Here is a 24495-nt window from a genome sequence, read left to right as displayed (position 1 = left end):
ATTACTGAGTCCTACGTGCTCAGCAGCAGGGCAAAAACACCGCAGGGAAAGTAGCTTATGCAAAAATACCTAGAGCCAATTCATTTCCAGATACACAAATGACTTTCCAAGGTCACATGGCAGATCCTGCAGTAGACCCCGAGCCTCACCCACAAAATCCTTGAGAAGGACTCAGCCGTCGCATGAGGGGTATGCGAGGCCATGGGGGAAAGTAGGCGTGGACACATGAGGAAAAGCGGTTGAAGGCACGCTCTGGATGAAGGTGACTGAGGGTCGCTTTGCCTGTGTGGGCTCCTGGGTCCCACCTACAGCCACAGCAGATCTTTCCTCCTCCAGACTGTGCTGGGCACAAGCGCCGCTGCAGCTCCAGGGGCTTTGGTGCGCCTGGTGGAAGGAGGAGCATGCATCCCCGCCGAGGAGAGCAGCCTTTGCATCTTTCCCCTGGGCTCTGCTGCCTGCTGGGGCATGATGTTCTCTGTCTATTTGGAGAGAGGTTGAGGTTGGGAGGGGCTGGAAGAAAAGCTGCTGCTGGGAGTGTTGTCTAAAGAGGAGGTGCCGTCAGGAGGGAAGTGTCTGTGAGTGTTGGCAGAGCGAAGCGGTTGTGAGTCCACTGCTACAGCTGGTGCAGAACCTTCATGGTCTCCTCCCGGATCTACCAGGGGTTTGCCCTAGCACCTTGGGTGAGTTACTTTTTCTCCTCTCAGCTCTTCTCAACCCTTTCTCCTTACAAGGGCATACCAGAGGAGCGAGTCCACACGTTCGGGGCCATAGCAGGGGCTGCCACCACCATTTCTGCCGATGAGGGATGCGAAGGAGGGCAATCCATAACTGACAGTGCTGGGCTGCAACGTGTCCTAGTGCGGATGTGTTATTCTTGCAAATTGTGCTTCCCCTGCTTGAGCTCTTCTGCCAGAGAAGGACTAGATATAAGATTACGGAACATATATAGATGGATAGATAGAACTTTATGGAATATACACCACTGCACCACCCCCCAGATGTAAGACGTCTGTAGCCTTGGTTTGAAGTTTCTGGCCAGTCCTGTGTGTATCGTTGACATCTTCCAACGTGCAAAATGCCCTGATCTAGATCAGCTGCTGCTGGAGGACTGAACTTCTACCAGTAGGGCTGTTCTGCTCTACCTCAACCTGAAATGGCCAAGCCAAGGGTATGAGCTAAAACATGTTTGTTTTGGGCAGATCGTAGAATATTTTCAGGTTTTGCCTGTCTTGGGGTTGCTAATATGAGAAACTGTGCTTCAGCTCCCGTCACTTGCTTGGTTGGGTTGTGAGTCTCAAGCCAAACCAAACGGCTGCAGCTTTCTGTCCGAGAGGGTGGGGGTAAAATCCAGCATCGAGAGCATCTCCCCGGTGATATTTCGCCTTGAACCGGAGCTTTTGTTTCTGAAAGTCAAAACAAAACCCAAAGAGACACCTCCATCCCATCGTGACGGTGGAGTCCACGCGAGTGTTGGTGTAGGTGTGTCTGCAGGGCCAGGTTCCCCAGCTCTCGGTGGGGCCGCAGCGGTGTTAGCTGTCGAGCCCCGGTGGTGCACGTTTGATTGCAGACAGGCAGAGCAGCTCTGCCGTGACGCAAACACGGTTATTTGAGCTGTTTAGATGCTTTTTCTTCGTATCCAGATTACTGCTGAAACTGCTGAACTTCTAAGAGGACGTCTTCGTTCGTGATGGTGTGAAGGATGGTGGTCTGTAGCACTAAGTGACAAACGTTGGATCGCTTTTACAGTGGATTTAAACCCAAATCTCTCGTATCCCAGCAGGCAGCCTAGTCTGCAAAGCCATTCTGTCCTTGCCAGGGATGCTGTGGTGGTTTAGGAGTGGTCCCAGGAGTTGAGAACATCACGGAGAAGCAGAGGCTTTGTTTGACGCCAAAATTTTCCGCGGCGGAGTTTCATGTATAGACGACTGAACTTTCGTCCCAAAACCAAAGGCAGGAGGTAAATGCGCCCCACGCTGTGTCCCTGCCTCCTGCCAGCCTCCGAGCACCCCCGGCGAAGGTGTCTGCAGGGGAGGTGGCAGCCTGGAGCCCGTCCTGCGTGGGTCCCCGGGAGGGGTGAGCTCCGTGTCTGCCAGGTGATGCGTTGTTACGGGAGTGAGAAGCTCTTCCAGCCTGGGAGGTATCTGAAAGCTCTGTGTTTCAAAGGTTTGTGGGGTTTTTTGTGGTTGTTTTTTTTTTTTTTTTCCTTCCCCAGCTCTAATTTTAACGGCCGCGCTTGGGAGAAGTACTTTGAAGCCTTAATTGCAATTATGAATCTTCCTCTGTTCCCAGGTTTCCTCTAATTGGCTTCCTGTGAGACTTTACAAAGCTGGTAAAAACAAAACTGCTGTTTTTGTGAGGGAGTTGGTGGCGTGAGATTCCTGAGCCCAAATAAAACGCGGCTCAGCCGAGACTTCTCGCGCGCTGCTGTAATCAGACCCGTGGCCAGACGCTCACAAGGGTGGCATTATATAAAACGTAAGCTGATTTACATGCTTGCATTTGGAAAGTGCTAATCTATTTTGATTTCCACCCCCCCCTTCTCTCTTTTTTTTATTTTTTTCTTTTCAGCCCCCTCTAATCTTTTGCCATCTCTGCCAGGTTCCCAGCTCCTTTGGCTGGAATAGGCCCCAGCTAAATCCTTTATCTGTCTATTTGGCAACCCCGGGCAAAGTAGTTAGCAAACGAATGACACTTTTCCTGGCTCATTAATTAGATTTAGTGAGCTGAGTGGTTGCTGCTGCTGCAATAGTCTGGACAAGGCAGTTCTGTATTTTGTTTCTGAGGAATTGGGTTTTTTTAAAAAAAAAAAAGAAAAAAATAAAGCTGGGAGGCAGTTCTGGTACTAGCGGCGGAATCCACGGCTCCCCTGCGTGCGCTGCCATTGAGAGCACGTGGTTTTCTCATGCCTGGCTTTATTTCTGCAGTTTGCTGCTGCCTGAGCAGTTCTGGTTGCCTGTCATCATTTTGCCGCTCAAAAAGTTCGAGGATGGGTATCCGAGTACTCTGCTCTTGAGGTGCCCGTGGCAGGATATCTCGGTTAAGGCAAGTGGTTCCTGTGGGTTAGAAATAACCTCTGTGAAATAATCAGTATGGTTTTATGTATTATAAATATGCTTTTTGACATGTCCTGCTCTGCCAGCCTTACCTGCCAGGGTTATAAATGGGATGGTGAAGGCTACATTAGGAAATAGGTGATCGTTAGATGATCTTTAAGGTCCCTTCCAACCTAAAGCATTCTATGGTTCTATTGGGGCTATAAGAAAGCTGGGGAGGGACTTTTTGCAAGGGCGTGAAGTGACAGGATGAGGGGGAACGGCTTCAAACTGGAAGAGGGGAGATTTAGATGAGATCTGAGGAAGAAATTCTTGGCTGTGAGGGCGGTGAGCCCCTGGCCCAGGTTGCCCAGAGAAGCTGTGGCTGCCCCATCCCTGGAGGGGTTCAAGGCCAGGTTGGACGGGGCTTGGAGCAACCTGGGCTGGTGGGAGGTGTCCCTGCCCAGGGCAGGGGGTGGCACTGGGTGGGCTTTACGGTCCCTTCCAACCCGAACCATTCTGTGATTCTATGAAATAGAAATAATAGGGTGAAAGAAAATTATGCTTTCACCTTTATCTAACAGAACACGCTGCAGCAGAGCCCTTGTCTCTGCTTTTGGAGGAGGAAACTGAGGCACGGAGAGGTCACTCACCATGCCATGGCACCGGAGCTCTGGTTTCTGTTGCGGGCTTTCGGTTCCCTTCGTAACCACTAGACGACATGGGGAGGCTGATGGATACTGGTGGTGTTGATGTGCTGCTGTTGCTCTCATCCCATTTACAAACGGGCAACTCGGACGTGGAGAGACCAAAGTGGGGGTCACTCAGCCTGTGCTGGGGACAAGGGGAAGGAGGGTCTCTCCAGGGAAAGAGCGGCAGTGCTAAACTGGGCAGTGTTCAAGCTCCTCGTGTATAGGGTGCTTCGTTTGTTGGTATAAACATCTAAAACTAAAATTAATGACTTGCCCACGATTGGATGGGGTGATGCAAAAGGCTGATAGATGTGTCTTGCCAGCTTGTCTTCCTCCAGCCCTGTGGATCTATAGGGGGTGGCTCTGGCTTGGTCTCCTGTTCCTTGAGATTGCCAAGGCTTTCCTCTTAAAAGGGGACACACAGGAGAAGACCCAGAGTCTCTTTGCCTGTGTTCAGTTGAGCGTTTAACCCAGGTAGGCCCACAGCGGCTGGTATGGAAGGGGTGAAACGGCATCTCGGGAAGGCGATCCTGCTCCTCCGGAGGCTGGAGGCTCAGTGCAGAGCTGGGGCTGTTCCAGACTGTGCCCAGTGCCCCATCGGCTGGTGTCACTGGATGTGAGAGGGTCTCTGGTCCTCCCTTCCTGGCCATTGCATCCCCTGCCGAGGGGGAAAGCGCTGCAAAGCCCGTGCTCACGGAGAGGAGGTCAGTGCTTCCCAAAGTGACTATCCCTGTTCACTTTTATTGGGTTATTGGGTCGCGTCCAACGGGAGACAACTATTTAAAGGATCTGAAGGGAGGAGGGTGTTCGGCAATTTTTAAAAGCCAGGGTTGGTTCCAGCTTCAGCCGACAGACCCAAACAGGCTGTCGAGCGTTGCAGCCTCCAGGAAAGCACTGGCTTCCGCGTTCCATCCCTCGGCTCCGGGAAATGCTTTGCCCCGGCAGCTCTAGGGGATCCGAGGGCAAAACCAACCACGGGTGCTATGTGTGCTGTCTAATCTCGTTACCCGGCCTGCTAACTGCTAATTTCAAATTGGACTGGGTTGTGCCATGGCTGATACGAAGAGCAAAACCCGGTGGTGATTTGGGGCCAGCACCGCTTGTGCTGGTAAAAACCCTCCCAGGGTTTAGAGAGGGAGAACTGCTGCAGTTACTGGAAGGAGTTTTGTAGGCAAAGAGCCGGGGGAGGAGAGCAGAAATAGCGGCAAAATGTCAGAAAGCTGTGACCAAAAGCAATTCGCACTTAACCCACTTGAGGGTTGCCCTCCCAGGAAAGCAGCAGTTGTTTATCTACCGAGGACCCACCGCTGCCAGAGGCAAATTGCCTGCTAATTGGTCTTTCTGCGAAAGGCAGAGGGGTCAGGCTAGCTAATTAGACAGGTCTTTACACCTCCCCGGTTAATTTGGAGAACGGAGCATATTCCCAAAGGGAGGTGGACTTCCCGGGGAGGTGACCCCATCAGTTCTCTGGGTCTCTTGCTCCCCTGCCGGGGGGGGTGGGGGCAGGCCAGGAGCTGGCAGATGCGAGACACCAGCTCGAAGTCTGTCAAAATAACCTCGCAGTTCTTTGGAGTTAACATTTTTGAAGTTAAAAGCAAAGAAGCGACTTGAGGTCTCCCTGGAGGTGAGAGAGAAGGGGAATAGGTTGCTGCCAGCCCGGGAGCGCAGGGGTGGGAAGCCCATGGATCTGCTCCGAGCCTCCCAAAGCCATGTGCTGGCAAAGCAGAGTGGCCTCGCTTTGCTGAACCCGTGATATTTCTTTTTTAAAAAAAAATGTTTTCAAAAAAAGGCCGTCTAGGCACAAGAAACAGTCCCCGAGTGACGAGCTAAACTGAGGTGTGACCTGAGCTGTGAGTGCTGCGGCTGAAAGGGTGGAAAGGCCAAGAAAAGCAGAGAATAAATAGGGTGACGGGATTTTCTAGCAGCTCTGGGGGTGAAATGCTGCGGGTTCAAGGTGCTGTTGGGTTACTGGTGTGGCCCTTGTGCTGACGTAGTCTTCCTGGGTGACCTGGGCGAAGTCACTTTGCCTTTCCCCGTCAGCCTTGGTCCCCCATCGCTGCCTGGACAGTAGTGCGTTTTCCTTCCTTGGAGGAGTGATTCGAGGATAAGGGCGTTAAATAATGTCCAAATCCGGTGCTGAGGGAATGGGAGGTGAATAATTCCCAAAGATCATGGCTTTTGGGGGGAGCTGGTGCTAATCTGGGCTTTGGGAATCAAGTGTTTCAGCCTCAGGGCTGTGACACATGGTTTCTCAAGCACAGCCTGGAAACTGTAAATTTTTTAAATTCTGAAAGCTATGCAAGCACCGGGGCTGTTTTCTCTTTCTGCAGCTCTCTAATAAAGTGGGATGTGTCCAACGTCCCATCGGAGGGGCTCTGCCCAAACTCGTGCCCCTCGCAGGGCTGTTATCCATTGCCCCGGTCTGCAGCTGCTCCAGGAGGTGGCTGTGGTGAGCGGGACTATGGGGACCACCAGGCACGGAGTCGGGAATGGAATTAAAAATGATGGGAACGGAGAAGTTTGAGGCTGGCGCCCATCCCGTGAGGGCGCAGGATGGCAGTGGGGGACACACAGGCTTGAAACCAAGGTCAGAGTCTTGGGAGCCAGGCAGGGACTGCATGGGGAGTACGATTGGGCCACCATGGCTTTTTGGGACTTGGTCCTGGTTTGCTAAAAATACAGCTTGTCGTAGCCTGGCCCCTCCTCGGCAAGCGGCAGGACGCGTGTTTGTGAGCTGCAGCTGGAGTGGAGCTCACTCCCATCTGTGCTTGTGGCTTGGGGCTGCGAGGGCTTGTTCTTTCAGTGGCTGCCAGAATGTCCCCCAGCCCTCCTCCGGGGGATGCGGCTGGCCCTGCTCGAGGGTGTCAGCACTGCCATGGGAGCACAGGGGCAACAAGGGGGAGCCTGTTGCATCAGTGTCCCCATGTCCTTCAGGGGTGCTGCTGTCTCCGGGGGCTAAAGGGCTTTTTCTACCCTGCTGGGACCCAAAACCAGGGAGCATCAAATCCCCAGGCTGCCCACGGGCCACCTCTTGGACCACTTTTGTCCCTTTCTCTTGGTGAGAAGAAAGGGACCCTGGTGGTGAGACCAGGAGGGGCATGACCAAGAGGTCTTCACTAGCAGCATCCTCTTGACGAAGCCCATTCACATCTGCCTTGTGTTTGAGACTTGGAGGAAACCCTGGCAGGTGGGACCACAGGAGGATCTGGGTGCCCATCAGCAGCAGAACCTGCGTCAGCTCCAGTGAGGCCCCTGTAGTTGCCTTTTGGCAACGAGGACACACTTGGATGACAGTTTGCTGGTCGGCTCCCTACCCCCAAATAGATGCTGATGGCAAATGCCATCATCACTTGAACTGGTCTTCCAGTATGGAGAGCTGGTGGCAGCCCTTCTTCATCCCAGGAGATGTATCCCTGCTGACAGCACCAGGTTTGGGAGGATCGGAGATGCACGGGCTGTGCCAGGGGCTCCCGAGTGCTGTTAATTTGTGGTTCCAATTCAGCTGTACAAACAAAGGGTGTTGGGGTTAATCTGATCATGGTTTGCTTTGGGGTTGGGGCCTCTCTTCTTCTATTAGGTAAGAAGCTTCAAGGGCCTGAAGCGTTGGGCTGGTTCTTACTTCACAGCAATCCCCGTGTCATTCAGACCAGGTATCGCCCTCGCAACACAACTTCAGAACAAAGAAAGAAAACAGAGACAAAACTAAAAACAGGAACCAGCAGATAAACAATACTCCGGTGCCGCTGGCGCTGAGCTTGAGCTCCTTCCTGCTCTCAACCATCTGGCGAGTCAGCGGCAGGGCTCGGGGGAGCCCAGCTCTCCCGGTCGGCCCTTCCCAGCTGGGAAATGATTGAAAACCTTTTCCATTCATAAAAAGATGTGTCGGGGTGTGAGCTGAGCTCCCGGCTCTCCTCCTCCCAGCGTGCTCAGCCGGGATGCCCCAAGTTCACCTCTCTGACCTGGGCAAGACGTTTCTCCTGCCTGTGCCGTGGGGTGAATGCCTTGCCCCAGCTCCAAGGAAGCCACCAGCATTTCCATAGTGGGTGAAGAATTGAGACGCAACGGCCGGTGAGCTCTTGAGATGCAGGGGTGCAGTCAGTGCTCAGGGCTACAGCTGCCCCAGGGATGCTGAAGGTGGTGGATGGGCACAGGAGCATCCTTGATGGTGCCTGGGTACCATTTCTGCCAGCCGCTGTCATTGCAAACTGGTGTGATGCTGGTCCCCGGGAGGGCTGGCTTGCTGGGGGCTTGCTCATTGCAACATGGACCTAAACGCCGGTGTGTGGAGGAAAATGTCTCATTTTGTCTCAGAAATGAGAAGTTTCATTTTTTTTTTTTTTCTGCCTTGATTTTTACTTTTTGAATCACAGTCAGATGAGGGCAAAGGCTGTTTCGAAATGATGGGTCGAAAGGTTTCATTCTGAGTCCTCGAGGACCCCCCCCCCCACTCCTCGCCTTGTGCACCCTCTGAGCAGACGCGTTTTGCTGAAATCCAGTCCAATTCGCTGAGGAACGTGCTCGCCTCCAAACAGTTTTTCCAATTATCTTGTTCTTTTGGCTGAGCGTCTTGCATCCCCATTTTTGCTCCTACCGTGATTGAATCTGTCGCTTTTGTTAAATGCACACCTTTCTGAAAACACGACCCTAAAGCGACATCTCCCCGGCTCGCTGGGGCTGGTCCTGAGGCCACCCCATGTGCCGACCCGCAGGTGGGACACGGCAAAGCTGCATCCTCGGCCGTTGGTACCCAACGCCTGGAGCACCTTCGGGCTTGCTTCTAGCTGGTGAGCGATGTGAGTCCCGCTCCTGAAAAACACGGCTGAGACTTTATCAGCTCGATGATAGCAGATCCCAGAGCAAAAGGCAGCAAAGGTGTGCAGTATTAGGGCCCTGCTTCTGATATTTACTTTTTTCCTCTCTCCGTGGAGCCTCCATCTCTGAGTCTCCGGAACAAAAAAGCGGTTGCAATTCGGAGCCGGTGTTTGTTTGCACTTCTTGCATTTATTTTTTTGGAGCCCACAGCATCTTCATGCCCTAAGCGTTAGCCTTAAGCTCTGGCTGCTAATGCAGGTAATCTTGGGGATGGAATTTGGGAAATCCCGTTAAATAATTCCCACTTGCAGCAACGTGAAGGGCTTGGATGGAGGTGTTTGGGTGGAGCTGGCATGTCTTAGGCATTTCTCAGCTTCCTGTTGGCTTTCTCTTCCGATCCCCTGAGCCGGGGGTACTTAGTGCCGGCAGAACAGAGCAAAGCTGAACCGGAGGGAGCTGGGGCCATAAACCACTTGTGATTACCACCGAAAAGCGCCGGTGCTGCGGTATCTACAGCCCAAAACCCAGTTGCCCTACTCCACTGGAGGTTCAAAATATTTATCCCCAGCTGCTCCGGAAGCCTTTCCCCCCCCCCCCACCCCCAACCCCTTCACCGCCACGGCTTTGCAGAGAGGTGTCGCTTGGGCGTCTGTGTGTGATTCAATGCTTCTGAGCAGCCCCGCATGTGGGTAACCTGCTCCCGTGACCGCGGGTGCTCCTGCTTTCTATGCACGGGACGCCGTATTGCTTTTTTTTGGTGGTGTCGCTCAGGGCTACGTGATGCTGAGCACTGCTGGCTCCAACGTCACATACGCGTGCGCGTGTGGAGGTTTGTGGTTGTTCTCTTTCCCCTCTCCCTTTTCTCGCCCTCCCCCAGGTCCTGCTCCTGCCTCGCAGCTCAGAGCCCCTGGAGCGTTGTTTTTTCCCTGAGAGCGAAGCCTCGGTGCGGCCTGTGGGGCTGGGCTGGGAAAGTCGCGCCGAGCGATAAGAAGTCAGTCCTGCCCTGTGTTAGGGAGAGTCCCCGTCTGGATCCGTAATCCCCCCCTGCCCCGTGCCCGCAGCACAGCCCCGTGGTGCTCGCTGTCTCCAGGTTGTGGCTGTTGGGTGACACCTTCGGTGCCTCCTGGGTGGGTTTGCTGTTGCAGGCAAAGTACTAGGTGCAAAACTGATGACCAGAGGCTGCTGCCGTAACAGGAAGATGCCAGAGGCATTTCCCTTATTTCTGCCTCTCCTGGATGTTTTTTTTTTTTTTTTTCTTGCCCCCAGCTCAGACCGTGCTCCATCCTTCGGTTGCAGTATGGTTTTAAGCTCATTTCTGAGCTGGAGACCTTTCCTCTCTGACCGTGGACATTTCCTCGCTGGTGGGCTGTGTCTGTGCTCAGCAGCATGGCAGGCGGAGCAGCAGCAGAGGTGGCCACACAGATGTGCCCTCGTTAGCGGAGACTTAACTGTCAGACCCTCTGCCGGGTCCGCTGCCTCGGGATGCTCCCTGTGCCCCAGCTCTGGGTGATGTGGTGGCCACCACCGGGCCTTCCTACAGAACCATTTTCTTTCCTGACTGTGTGTTGTGAATTAATTTGGTCTTTCTGCAAAGAAGCCTCTTGTGGTCTCAGTCCGTGGCTGGGCCCAGCCGGTCCAGCTCTGTGTAGCCACGAGCTGGGTGACCGCGTTGGAGCTGGCCACCTGGCGTCGAGTGGAGAGGAACAGGCGCGTCCTGGCAGGACACAAGTAGCCACCTTAGACGCCCCTTGGCACGAGCTGAGCAGCCCCAGGTAAGTAGCTCACAAAGAGGTGTCTGAATTTAGCTGTCGGCAGTTTGGTGAGATGAATCACATCTCACGTTTCGATTTCTTGGGCTGGGCTGAGCCCCCCTCCCCACGCTGCTGCCAGGAGCGTCCCCCACAGCCCCTCCAGCCCTGCTGTGCCCACCGCGGGACTGCCCGAGGGCAGCTGGCAGCCGAACCTGGGCGTAAAACCTGGGTGCTGCTTTGCCCCTTCTGTGTTAGGTGCTCTTCGATGTTAAAAGGCCTTCGAAACCGCTTTTGCACGTTAGGTGCTTTCCCTGCTGTGTGGTGGGAGTCTCTCATTCAGCCTGGTTCTCAGACACGGTGAGAACAGGGAGCCCTCTCTACGTCTTAGTAAGCTTTCCAGTTCTCACGTTCGCTGGTGTAAAATGAGGTTTCGCAGTTTGGCAAGACAACAGCGTTGCCCTTCTGCTCGAGGAGGACCCCAGTCCCGTAGCGCTGCTGTGCTCTGAAGACCTTCATCTCAAGGGAGCTGCCAGGCTGGTTGCTCTCTTCTTCTGGGCATGGCAGTTACCACTAATAAACCAGATCTTCATTTCCTACTGCTAGCATGGGAGGGATGACCTGCATCGCTCCTGTCTGAAGTAATGCCCCTTAGCATGTAGGCTCAGAGGCTGCTATTATTCCAGAAGCAGATTTTCTCCTTGTGCCATGAGCTTTATCTTCCACTTTAAGACGAAATCACTGCCTAAACCTCTCTTTCCCATTTCACTTCCAAATACTGAGCAGTTTGCTCAGAATCCTGCCTTATGTGCAAATCCCACAGCAGTTTTAAGGTTGCTGGTTCATATAATGGCTTTGCTGCTCATCTGTTACATTAAGACTTTCTCCGTGTGCTGCTCCAGCCATCCCAGAGCAGGGGCCTAATTGCTGTGAAAATCTTCCAGAGCCGTTCAAGAAATAAGTTGCTTCAGATGTTGATGGGATCTCCCAGCAGATCATCCCATCCTTCCCAGCAGAGATGCGTCACTGTAGCTGGACACCTCAAATGTGGAGTTTGCCGGTGATGAGCAGGGCTGCTCATTGCTGGTGGGAGTTTTGCACGTCGATGTGATCATTGGAGCACCAGACACCCTGTGTGTCCAGGAGGCCAAACGATTTCCTATGGTGCTCGTTCAGACCAATGCCCAACTGACTTTTGGGGGGTTTTGGTCTTCTGAAAACCCGCTTTGATCTCAAAGTCTTTTCTCGCTGTCTATTACGAGTGCACCACTCAGTGCCTTTCTGTCTGGACGACTTCTCCTTGGCACGTGTTGCTTCCTGCAGACTGGTCTTGTGGATCCTCACCACCAAACCCCTGAGTGTGCTCTGCTCCTTTGAGTGTTTCTGCTCTTGTTCATTCATTGGTACCCTCATGGCAGCAAATATTCACAGCATTGGCCCCAGTTGCATCTGTTTGCCCCTTAGCCTGCCTTTTCAGCCCCGTGCTGGGTGATCCTGTCCTGCTGCCCCATCCCAACAGCCTGTGTGATCTGTTTACCCCCTAAATCCTGCTCTGGATGTGCCTTGCTCAGAGACCCATCACTGAGGTCTTCATGTCCCATCTTGAATGAGATGGCCACGTGCTTCTACGTCTCTCCTTTGCTCACTTGTCAGACTAGATGGTACAAGGTGATTGAGCCGGGCTTGTGCAGACAGCATTAAATTACAGCTTTTTGTTTCAGATTCTCCTTATGTCCTGGGAGAAGATGCTTAATTTCTGGTGTCCTCTTCCTTTCCTCCCTCTGCACCCCAAGAAAAGGAGGAAGATAACAGAGGGGGATAACATCTCTTCTCCTGGTTTTGTTTGCCTGTGGGTTGTATTTTGCTGTGTGTAAGTACAGCAGATAACATCACAGGCACCTTGCTGTGGTTCGCGTTTGTAATCTGTCCTATTCGATCTTCCTTGGCTCTTTGCTTTATAGAGGAGGAAAGGGGGCAGTCCCGCAGGGTACCCAGGCACTGCTGCGACTGACTTCCGAAGAAATCAGACACAATGACAAATTTTTCAATCCTATCCGTGCCTCTCAAGCCTGTACCGCTACCTGGCAGTGGTAGTGGTGAAGATCTCATCAAGCCAACGTGGCATGGGTGGGTGAGTAGGTGTATGGGGGCATTTGCAGAGATGTGGGTGCTGGTACCTAAGCGGCTTTCTCTTGCGTTTGCCCTCCATGGCCTCATCAGTGGTTGGTTTAGGTCAGTTCTACCACGGCCAGGATTCAGTAAGAGCTTAGTCTGGGTTTTGCTGGGTTTTGCCAGACCGTTTTGGAAAAAGTTCTCCATGTTGCTCCTCTGCTGCCTGTTCCTCTGTTGGTTCAGGGAGTGAAGGCTCCCTGGAGATGAGGTTTTGCAATCCAAAGAGCAAAAGTCACTCATGATCTCTGCCATGGCTTGGCATGCTCTTACTCATCGGGGTAAGAGCAACTTTCATCCTCGCTCAGCGGGACAGGAACCTGAGGCCCTATAAGGAAGCCGCGCGGTGCCGGGGTGTTTGGATGGTACACGCTCCTTTGTGAGCGCCCTGAAAGGATGTTTGTCAAACCAGTTGCCTCCTGGATCTTTTGATATGCTGCCTTTGTGTGGTTTGAACGAACATCTTATCACCTTCATCTCCCTGCTCTTTGCAGAGCACTTACTTGAGTAGTAAACACACGAAGGCTGAAGCTTGAGTCTTAAAAATTGCAGGTTCCTCCCCTCGTTGCTCTGATTTCTACAAAGACTCGATGCTGCTCCCTCTCTCGGCTCTGAGTTTCTGTCTTTGGCTCCCGTATGGGGTGTAGAGGAGGCAGCAAAATCTTGCAAGCTAAGGATGGTTAAACCCAAGATTTCTCTTGTAATCTAAGAAAAACCAGACACTTTCATTGGAAGAGCAGGTACCACACGTGCACTTGCTCCACTGCACGGCACAGCCGCCTATCCAGCTCCTCCCCTGCAATGGGGGATGCGTCTCCCAAAGCCCCCGTGCTGCCTGTTGCCTATTTTGAGGACGAAACGGAGGAGGCAGAAAACTGAGGTGTCGCTCGAGGGAGATGATGACCTTGCTGGGGTGCTTGCATGAGGTTCTTGCCCTGAAAAAAGCTCTGGTTAGGACCCAGTTGCTTTAATTCCCAGTTAAGTGGTTTTCCTTCTTTTGCGGCGTCAGCCCAAGCTCCTTTTTTCTTTAGCCTCATCAGCCTTCTTGCCCTTTTCTCCCCAATGCCCTAAGCCCTACTGCGGCAGCAAGCCAAATGCTGAGCCACCGCCCCGCACCAACCCATGAGTTCGTGTCTCCGCGAGGCAGTCCGTGTCCCTCCTCCCGTTGCGATTGCCAGCAGAGCTGGGCAGCGTGTTTACGAGCTGATCCCGTGGATGAAGGGGCTTGTATTTCCTCTCCCATTTCCTGACCGGGATGCTCAGCCAGCAACCTCGGAACAATCGGGGCAGGAAAGGGCGTTATCCTGCTGTGAAGGTACCCCGGGGGCTCTCTGCGGTGCAGGCGGAGCGGTGCCTTGCTTCCCTGCTGCAGGGAAGGTAGAGGACTTTCAGCCAGGTCCTTTCCTGCCCACGGCCGTCTCAAGGAGATGCTTCTGGGATTTGCTACCACGGAAAGGGAAATCTCAACTGGGTTTCCTCTCTTGGGGGGAGCGGATTAGAGCAGGTAGGGATGCTGGGGATGCTGGCAGGGGTGATGCCTCCCTGGGGCATCAGACTGGAGCTGCCTGGGGTGGGTGGGCAGGGATTTGCCCTGCTGGTTGGATCGGAGGTGGCCAGTGTCCTGGGAGACAGTGGTCTAATTCCCTTCACTACTTTGTTTGGACTTGATCTTTGAGTTCTTTTGCTCTGTTCCCATCTAATGATGGTGTCTTGGGCTCCACCACTACAGGAGGTCAGAGAAGTCCTTTGGATGTTGGAGACAGGACTCATGTGGACCTTAAGAATAGTGCTCCTCCTTGCAGGAAAGCCTGCGCGACCCCCAGTTTGTCTTCTCGTGTGCCCTGTGGCAACCATGTGGGAACTGCTAATGGCCTCGGGCATCTCCTCGACTTGGCTGCTGTCCGCAGAGGGACCCTCTGCTCCCGGGGCAGCACCATCCTGGGCATGAAGGAGCTGAGGTGTTCTCCTTTGCTCCGATGCTGAGCAGGAGGAAAGCCGTGAAAGGGAAGGGTCCCAGGGTGGTGAAGGCAAGTGGGGGAACCACAGTCTGTCCCAGCTGAGTGGAAAGCCCCTGTCGCTGAGCTGTGACACCCTGAGGGCTCCCTGCGGCCTCGGGCTTCACAGCCCAGCAGGGAAATACGTTCTTTTTTGTTGGTGATTGTTGGTTTTTTTTTTTTCGTATTCTTTAGGATTTTTGCAAACCTTGTGCCTAAAGGCAGGACAAGTGAAAAATCTAAAAGCAATGATCAGCAAATTCCTGCTTTCCGTGAGGGGATACGTGTTTTACCTATTTAATGTTAGTTAACAGGAAAATTGTAATTTATCTGTCTGCCGTTTTAACTGTGACAAACAGAGATGAATGAAGACTTCTAACTAAGCAACCTCTGATGGAAATTTCCCAAAGATCTTGCATCCATGCAAGGCGCCGGGACAATTTCACAAATGCTCTTGAGATACTTTCCGGACTGCGCTCCGGTGTGCTGTGCCGTTTCTCACTCACTTTAAATATTACTTTTTTGTCTTGTTAGAAAATGACCAGGTGGTGCCTTTTGGGCAATCAGCCCTTCTGAGGGAGGTAGGTTCAGCTTTACCCCATGCCCGTGACATTGCTAATTGTCGGCCATTTGTCAAAAACAGAGTGAAACCTCGAGGCAGATTGGTTTCCCTTGGGACATGGGATTCTTCAAACCAGGGGGCTTAAATGTTGTCACTGCTGTGGCCAAGAGTGCTGTAACATTACCGGCATGACGTAACATTAACGAGAGCAAGCCTTGCTCATTGCCTGCCTCGTCCTGGAGCTGTCTGCAAGCCGGACACCTCCCTGTGCCCGGATCGCCGTGACTGTGGTTCCCGGATTCCCGGTTCCCCTCTCGGTCTCTGTCAGTTCCTCTTGCCACCTCCGTCAGAGCGGTCTGAAGATGCACCCTACTGACGTCCTGTGTGGGAGAGACAGAGAGGAAGGTGTTTCTTGGGACCTGCGATGGTAGATGTTTATCTTGCTTGGTCAGTAGGGACCGGAGCGGTGGGAGGCGATGGGGGACTCTGTCTAGGTGAGATCTAGCAAGAAGTCCAGTCCTTTCTGACTGTGCTGATACTGCTGGTGGCAGGAGGATGGCACAGAGGTAAGGAACATGCCAGGAGAGCTGGAGATTTGCCTTCTGCTCCCAGCTGTGCCACAAGTCCCTGTGGAACAGCAGAAAAATTTCTTAACTTTTTCCAAGTGTTGGCTTCTCTGCCTCTTTAATGGTGAGTGTACGGTTTGCAACGGTGTTTGGAGGCTGCTTTTAATGCACAAAGTTACTGGAGAGAGGAAACCAGTCTCATCTTAGAGAACATCCAGGGCTTGAATTTCTGTAGCTTGATTTGATAGGTCCGGGTTCCGATGCATGAGCGAGGTGTGGTAGGATAAAGCCCTTCTGCTTGCTTTGCTCAGCTCTTGCTGAGGCTGTGCAGAGCAGGAGCAGCAGTTGATGTGGCCACACTTTTCTGTACACAATATGCTTCCCGAAGAGAGGTAGTTAATGCCTTCTCCAAGTGTGATATGCAGTCGTTGCCTGAGGATGTTCCTCATGACTGCTGTGGTGTCCTCTCTGTTCCTGCCTCCTAGGAGCAATATCTCTAGAGGCTTCACGTAGGGGCAGAACAGATGCGTGGGCACTGTGTTGCATTGCCTGCAGAGCTACTATTAGGAGGTGTGTGACAATCCAGTGTCAGAAGGTCTCTTGTTATCCTCCCTGCTGCTTTGTCTCAACGGGTCCATCAAACCCCTTCTTTTTTGCCTGGGTGGTGGTTGTGCTCTCTCTCTTGAAAGTGTGCTTGACACCTGAGGAGAAGGCAGGGAAACCCACATCTTGTGCAATGTGTCACTCTGCTTGGAAATGCGCAGAGCAGCAGCCAGCCTCGGTGACGAGGGTGTCCCCAAAGGGTGCCGGGCCATGACCGCTCACAGCGTTTGCCCTGGTTGTGTTGTGAAACGTGACCGCAGGCATTTCACCAGGCAGCGACTGCGCCGTCCCTTCCACCCGCTCCGAATGCCTTGCACCTTGCGGGTTTGCCAAAGCAGCTCTTGGTTTAGCAGCTCTGCTACTGGGAGTCCAGCTGGAGGAAGATGATGAAGGGACAGATTATTATTTATTTTAATTTTTTTTGCAGAGTTGCTCAGCACCCTCATAAACCATTGCAAAGCATTGATTAAAAACCTTGACCTCAACACTTGTTTTTCTTACTGTTCTTGAGATGCTTAACAGAGCTCCTTGGAAAGTCCAATTACGTCCTCCCCTGCCTTGTCATTTTGCTCAGTGTGGGTGGGAAGGAAGGGAGAGTTTGGGGAATAAACAGTAGAAGAGGTTGAAAAGTTTCATCTCGGTTGTGGTGGACAAACTGAGTCCTCTCCCATGAAAGATGCTTCCATAAGTACTGCCTTGGGAAAAGAGGTTTAGCTTCATGTGTGGTCCATAGCGCACCAGGAAAAAAAAAACAACCCAAAGACTGTGTTTTGTGGTTTGAAAGCTATGATAATATCTTTGTCGTTTTTTGTCCTTAAATTCCCTGCCTGTTTAGTGCTGGGAGAGGAGAGGCATTGGGAAGGGATGGCTGGGCCGGTGCGGGGCTCGCCGTGAGTGTGTGGTGAGGAGCGTGTTCCCCTCCGAGGACCGAGCCGTGCTCTAAAACAAGCTGACGTGCGGGGAGGTGTATTTTTGTGAGCTGGGTGTTGTAAAGGGTGCTTATGAGTCATGCCGTGCTCTTAGTCACTGCTTTCCTCTTGCCACAAGTCATGACTAAGGTGCTGATGTGCAAATTCCCCGCTCATTCAGCCCTCGGCACCGCGGCGGAGCGTTTCTCCGGCGTGGATGGGTAAAACTTTTGGTGAAGACCATAATAACAGGCTGTGGCAGCGGGACACAAGAGGCAGGAGCTCATGAGCCTCTTTGGTGTAAAGGAGAGCGCTTGCACTTGGCAGGTCAGTGGTTCCTCATTGTGGCTTTGCTTTCACCTGTTTGGAGCCATTGGTGGCTTCTCTCCAGCGTAGGAAGGATGGAACGGTGGGGCTGGAGCCAGTCTCACCACTCCCTTGGCTTGCGGGGAGCCCCAGTAGCCAGGCATGGCTTCACTGAGCCCTTTTGGGGGAATTGCCGGGAATTAGGTGTGTGTGGAGGTGGCCGCGCTGAGCGCACCAAGCTGGGGGGACCGGGTGGAGCCTCTGCCAAGATTGCAGTGGCTTTTGCTCCTGCCAGGGTGGAGGTGGGGAGCTGTGGTGGGCGCAGCCGCCACTGAATACTGAGCATCAAACGTGGAAGATGAGCAGAGAATTGAGGATTTTGGGGGGTAATTTTGGGAATTACATGAGTGTGTGGCATGGGTACAGCAACGTGCTCTCCGGGATGAAAGCAAAGACCACCTTGGCAGGTGGGTTTTGTAGTATTGGCGGGTTTTATTTCTTTTTCCTGGATTTTTTTTTTTTTCTGCATTTGTGTTGCCTCGAAGCGAGAGGCGAAGGGATGGACCCATCTCTGTGTATGGGAGAGACTCCTGCCCCAGGGTCCCTCCACACGCCAGGGCTGGAACTGCAGGGAGGGAATCTCTGCCTGGGCACCTCTCTGCTCACAGATCTGAGAAGTAAACCTTCTGGGCAAGCCGCTTTTATTTTCACGGTGTCCCAGACAGACGTGTATGAATTGAGCGGGGTAAAATCTCCCTCCCCGCAGCCCGCGGTGAAGGTTTGCGCCCCGAGCCGTGGAGGGGAGGCGAGACGTATGGAGCCGTGTTGTGAAAAGGCTGCAGCCAGGCACGCAATCCGCAGTTTCACAACGTCCTCGGATGCTGGGGCTGAGGGCTGCGTATTTTCCTGCATTGCCACAAGGTTCATGTGGACCTTTTCCTCATGGTGCTGGAGCGAGTCCAGAGAAGGGCGACGGAGCTGGTGAGGGGTCTGGAGCACAAGTCTGGTGAGGAGCGGCTGAGGGAGCTGGAGGTGTTCAGCCTGGAGGAGGCTGAGGGGAGACCTTCTCGCTCTCTGCAGCTCCCTGGAAGGAGGGGGTAGTCGGGGGGTGTCGTTCTCTTCTTCCAAGGAACAGGCCAGGGGACAAGAGGAAATGGCCTTAACTTGTTCCAGGAGAGGCTTAGACTGGATATTAGGGAAAATTTTTACACTGAAAGGGCTATTAAGCATTGAAACAGGCTGCCCAGGCCAGTGGTGGAGTCACCATCCCTGGAGGGATTTAAAAGACGGGCAGACGTGGTGCTTAGAGATAGGGTTTAGTGATGTTTTTTGTCAGAGTTAGGTGGATGGTTGGACTCGATGATCTGAAAGGACCCTTCCAACCCGGCAATTCTATGATTCATGTTGGCTGGGTAGCAGCAAGGTGACAGTGCCGGAGGCTCTCCTGGCCGTTACAGGGCTGGCACTTGGAAGTGGGTTTGTGACCATCGACAGCGGACATTAGAGCCACCGAGGATGATCTGTGCCTAAGGCAAGGAGTAGGCGCTTGGGCTCTGCCGTCTCTTTTCCCAGGTTGGACTGGATGATCTTTTGAGATTCCTTCCAGCCTGGGCTGTTCTATGACTCCCATCAACCCCGTTGCAAGGTGCTGCAGCTGTAAGCCCCTGCAGTGTTATCTTCGATGGAGGCTAACCCAAGATTACCTCCTTGCCACAAACACATGAGCGAGACTTGATATGTCCCGCAGACGGAAGTTGTGAGAAGGCGGATATGCCTGCAGCAGGTCAGGGGCAGGGTGGCTTGACCCCACAGCCTCTCGTGATCGGGTCGTGGATGTCTGCGCCTCCTTTTCTTTGCCATGGTTGGGAGGGATTGGGGGAACAGAATGGAAGATGATGGCTAGCAGAGTGGGGTGCATCGTTGGCTTTGGTGTTGGGAAGGGTGACAGGAGGCAGTAATGGTGTGGGTTTCACCAAGGACATCTTGTCTGTGCTGCAGTAGAAGTGTTGCTCTCTTCCTTGCACTTTTAAGGCCCAGTATATAACTTTCTTCCTTCTCTCTCTTCAGGAGATGAATTAAAATGCAGCACACCACGTGCACGGAGGACAGGATCTACCACGCACTGGAAAGATGTCTACACGGGCTTAGCAGAGATGCTGTCTCCAGCAGATGGGCTGGTAGGTGACCTGTTAACCACGAGCATGTTGGCCACGAGCCTGACAGCCTCGATGGGGTCAGACTCCTTTGTTCTTCTGTCACTGCATGATCCGCTGACCTACCTGGGTAAGGGAGACCTGCTGGTGCTGCTGGAGGCTTGGAGGCCTTTTCTCCCTTCCAATATCTGAATTTGGAGGTGGGATCCAACCTAATCAATCTTCCTGAGCGTCTCGTTGCAGTAGGAAGATGTACCAAGACGCTGAACAAGTCATGTTAGGCCTTACATAGGTAAAGCTCAGCAGAGAAGACGTGCATCTTGCCAGTTGTCCATGCATGAGCTGGAAACAGGAGGAGTCTTCATTCAGCACGAGGAAAGACTCCTTTGTGTAATCAGCCAGCCTTGTCTTGCTTTCATGCATGTAGTCCTCAAAACCTATGGGTGTAATCTCTGCCGCATTGTCAGAAGCCAGTGTGGAGATACTGTTATCAGCTTTATTTCAACCTAAATCAGATACCATGGTGGCCATAAAGACGTGACCACGATCAAAGGGATTTGGGATGGTGGTGGTGAGGGCAAAGCAGCGATGGGAAGTCGTAATTTCTGAGTGTCGTTTTGACCTATCTTCCTCATACTCACGCTTGTAGGCTGCAATTAAATCACTCCCAAATCCTCTTGCGGACGAAAGAAATGAAATTAATTTGAGGGGCTGTCAAGTTCAGATTTCCTTTTATCTGTGCAGTTCTTCCAACCCCCTCTGCTTTTCCATTTACCCATAAGTCAAGAAAGAGATGCAAACATAATCCCACCTGCTACCAAATACTGGAGTAATCCCTCTCGCCCTGCCCGTTTTCTTGCACCCACCGGCGTGAGGCCAGCTCCCCGTGCTGTGGCATCTTGTAGAGTCTTGGTTCACGCAGCTCTGACCAGGACTCCTGGATCCTTTTGGTCTCCCCGCGTTCTGGGAAGCAAGCCCTGAAGTGTGACCTACATTCCCGGTTCCTGGAAGCGGGACCTCGCGTTTGGCACCGTTACAGTGCGTGTCCAAAGGAGTCCCATCTCGCCAAGCAGTTCATTGTGCGCCGCATAACTCACCTCTTCCTGTAATTACAATTAATCAATTCCTGTGTCACTCACAAACTCTGCCCTTCTCTAATCCCAGCCCCTCAGCGCTGGCGTTTGTGTTAGGGTAGCCTTTAAAAAATGACTTCGTAATTTTTCCGGCTCATTAGCAAAGACAAGACTGTACGGGGCAGGGGTCAGGTGGTGGTGGGCTCTGTTGGAAGCAGTTGTGCTGCCCAGCGAGTCCTCGTTTCTAATGATTTTCTCCTATCTCTCCACGTGCTGGCTTTCAATCCTCTTCGTGTGGCTTTTGTTGGGGTTTAGCGGAATGACCTGACCGAATTCCTGGGAGAATCTCGGGCGTTCCCTCGCATCGTAAAGCATTTGTGCTGTTGCCAAAAGTCTCCAGTGAACCCCGTTCCCGTCGGCGGATGGGATGTAAATGGCTTTGCGGCGCTCCTGGGCAGCCCCCGGGGCAGCGCTTCTTGGCCAACGCCTTCGGTGCTCGTCCACGGGGGCCGTTGTCCTGCTTCGAGCTCTCCAGCCCTGCTGGATTTTAACACGTTTGCTTTGAAGAGCTGCCGTTTCACATCCTACCCCCTTGCAGTCGGAGTAGGAAGTATTTCACCGTTGCCGTAACACGTACGATTTAGGGAAAACAGAGCAGAATGCAGAGATGTACCTACGCCCCTTAACAGTGTATCCTATTTCCTTTCAGAAACAGAGCAGAAATGTTCTCATGTTCTTCTGCTTTCTCCGAGTTTCAAGCAACAGTGTAATTATTGCTGCCCTGTGTCAGATCCAGGCTGTTATTTATGGCAGGGCTCTGTTCCTTCTATAGTCAATGAATCTCTCCACCTTGTTCTTAACTGCGCCAAAGCCTTCTCCTTTCTCGTTTTTTAACTTCCTATATCACTTCTATTTCCCAATTTATTTGCTTTCCCCTCCTTTTTACCGTTCCCGCACGCCACAATAACGTGCACCACGTTGCAGCTTTTTGCGCTGAGACCTTGCTAGGATTTTGTTCCTTTTCAGATTATTTAATGCTTTATTTTTACACGATAATTTTACAGGAGGTTGCTCCAGAGTGGGTGAGTAATTGCTTCCCATGCGTTGTTTCCCCCCCGCGTGAGTGACTGACTATCTGAGGTCTGTGAAGGCAGCGAAGAGGAGAAGTGTGAGTGCTTCAGCCCTCACAGATTTATACCCTGGGTATAGCACAGATTTATACCCATGGTTGGCTCTGGAGTCTAAACAGAAAGTCTTTCCTGAACTGCAGCGTTTATTGCAGGAACCAAATTAAAATGAATTGTCTCTGACTCACAAAACAAACCCCAAAACTGTTAGAAAAGTGCTAGAAAAGAATGACCTTTTCCTCGCGGGCACCCTCTTGAGATGACGTCCCATTTGTCTTCCTCCATGTGGCTGGAGAGACGAGAGTCAAATCACAACAAGCTAAAAGAAGAAAAATACTTTATTTCTTGCTGTTGAGCAGTGGAATGGGGGAGCCTTTGGTGAAGGAGAGTGCTGAGCTCGGGTCTGGGTGCTGGTGGGGCCGGCGATGCCGTCCTGGGGAGTCAGAGGCGTGAGAAGGGCTGGGGGGTGGTGGTGGATGGAGAGCTGCTGGAGAGGCTGGGGGGCACCCAGCGTCCAGAAGGTCGCAGGAGTGGGAAGGAGCTGTTGTGTCTCTGCCGCGGGGCTGCACGCGAACCAGAGCGGGTGAAGGATGCTGGTGAGGGAGGATGATGGATGGAGGCCACTGGTGGAGGAGGGGAGTGTTTGGTGATACGTCTCACGTGGTGCCCAGGGAGTTCAGTCTGCTCAGCTCTAACGAAGAGAAGTTTAAGATCCTGCTCAGTTGCAGTCATCTAAATACCCTCGTGGGGAATGAAGAGAAGTCTGGTGTGGGGATCCTCCACCTTAGTCACCGTGGAGCGAAGTGCAATGTCTGAAATACTTCCAGCTCTAAGTGCAGAATTAAGGGGCGCTGGTTACTACGCCTCGCAAATGTCAACATTTCACCCCACTCCTCCGGGCTTGTGATGGGTTTTCGTGCTGAGGTCACCGCCCAGGCCGGCTGGAAGCACCAGGGGTGGCTCCAGCCCTGGGAGGTGCTGCTGTGTCCTGCTCAGGGGATTCCAAGCAGCTGCTTGGAAACAGCAGCCGTGGGTTGGACCCCTGCGGGGTGCGGGATGCATCCCAAGGGATGCAGGGCTGTTGCTGTCCCCTGCGCTTCGGGCACCTCCAAGCCCTCTGCTTACAAACCGCTGCCAGTGGGCCCTTCCTCTGGGCAGTCCCTTGGAGAAAACCACCTCATTCTGGTGAGGGCACGGTGGAAATGGTGGGAGTGGGTCTGGGGGAGGGAGGAAACGGAGACATCTGCTTTTCACCCCTTCAGCTGTGTCACTTCTGACGGCATCGGGAGCTGATGCCCAGCCCAAGTGCCGTGGGCGAAGGCAGCTTGGGCACGCGATATTTCTGCTTTATTTCTTCTTTTTTTTTTTTTTTTCTTTTTTTTTCCGACTTGACAGTTGCCCCCTATGAAGGGCGGCGGAGGGGAAACGTCAACCACCGGGGTCAGGAAGGAGCTGCTCTGGGAGGGGAGGGCGCCTCGGTGCACTTCTCAGAAAAGAAATCGCAAAGCCTCATCCTTCCGAGGCCGCCCACGGGGCCGCTGCCACCCCGCTCCCGGCACGCTGCCGGCGTCTTCGTGGACGCCGATAGCGATCAAAGCGAGAGCGTGCTCCGCGCCCGAGCTCCCTCCCGGTGAGGGGGTCTCGCGTCCGTGCTCGGAGGCTTTGCTGGGGGTTTTGCTCTCCCAAAAAGAGCTTTTTTCTTTGGGTCTGCATCATGTTGGGCTCAGTTGGAGATGAACACGGCTTAGTCCTGTCTCTGCTGCGGCTCCGTGTGTCTCAGCCCCAGCATCCCCCGGCTGGGACCGCGCTGTGCTCTGGGCTGCCTGTGTTGCTGGCAGATAAATCTGACTCATTCTCCACGTATAAAGAAAAAAAATAAATAGCGCTGGGTCGCTGTTTTAGTGGAGCAAAACCGGATGGATGAGCGTGAGGGCAGGGTGGAAGTAAGCAGTTTTTTAGCCATGGAGCTTCCCGCTGCCTTCCTGGGAGGTCTCCGGTGCCTCTTGCGATGAACTCGTTGCATTCAGGGGATGGAAGGTGAAGTCCTGGTTTGTGCTGCCCGCACAAGGTGCGTCTTGACACCTCCAGAGCCAGAGCTTGCCCCGCAGCTCCCACGGGGACCACTCTCCTTTAAGGTGTTGAGCAGTTTGTGCGTGTGACTTTACTTGCTGCTTCCCTCAGCCGAGAGGCACCCGCCCGAGCTCTGCAAACCCGGCCTTGCTATGGGCTTAGGTGAGTGAGGGGAAGTGTTTCCCCACCAACACAGGATTTTCTAGCGCTTGCACAACTTGGTAGAGAGGCAGCGACGGGGAGCACAGCATCTCCCTGCTTGTGGTGACGGCAGGGAGCATCTCCCTGCTCGCCTGTGGGGACATCCAGGGCATCCCCGAGCTGCGGGCTCCTTGTAGATCTGGGGTCTCACTTGCATCTCCTAGTGAGAAATGCTTTTTTGGGGAACTACAGAGCAAGTGCAAACCTCAGGCGAAAACCTGGTTCAAGCTTTCTACTTGCTCTCGGTGCGCATCCTACCCTGGTCCACCCCGGCACAGGGAGGGTGCCCGGCATGGTCTGGTGCTGCTGGTTTTGAGCAAACCTGGGCGCAAGGGAACGAACCCCGTTTGGACTTTGTGCTCTGTGCTGCCTTGTCTGGGTGTAAAACCCTGTCATCTGTGGCCTGACCCGGTGCGGTGGCGCGATCCACCATCACACCAAGCCAGCAGCGGACCATCAGCTTGGGGGTGCTGAGACGG

The 24495-nt window shown here is 53.2% G+C and overlaps 1 protein-coding gene across 4 annotated transcripts in view; it reads left to right on the top strand.

The window, feature by feature from the left end:
* The window catches only part of PIK3R5 (phosphoinositide-3-kinase regulatory subunit 5), a 67879-nt gene that overhangs the window by 17024 nt on the left and 26360 nt on the right, over positions 1-24495 (top strand). For 3 of the 4 annotated variants that reach the window (XM_074607816.1, XM_074607814.1, XM_074607818.1), the window contains exon 2: positions 19460-19569. In XM_074607816.1, coding sequence (XP_074463917.1) covers positions 19473-19569 — 97 coding nt within the window. In that variant the 5' untranslated portion in view covers positions 19460-19472. Of the gene's footprint in view, positions 1-608; positions 681-19459; positions 19570-24495 lie in introns of those variants that run through there. The other variant, XM_074607815.1, reaches the window with a different exon arrangement.

Source organism: Larus michahellis, chromosome 14 (genome assembly GCF_964199755.1).
Source record: "Larus michahellis chromosome 14, bLarMic1.1, whole genome shotgun sequence".
Taxonomy (NCBI): Eukaryota; Metazoa; Chordata; class Aves; order Charadriiformes; family Laridae; genus Larus; species Larus michahellis.
Note: the sequence above shows the minus strand (reverse complement) of the source record. Positions and strands in the feature narration are given on the sequence as shown.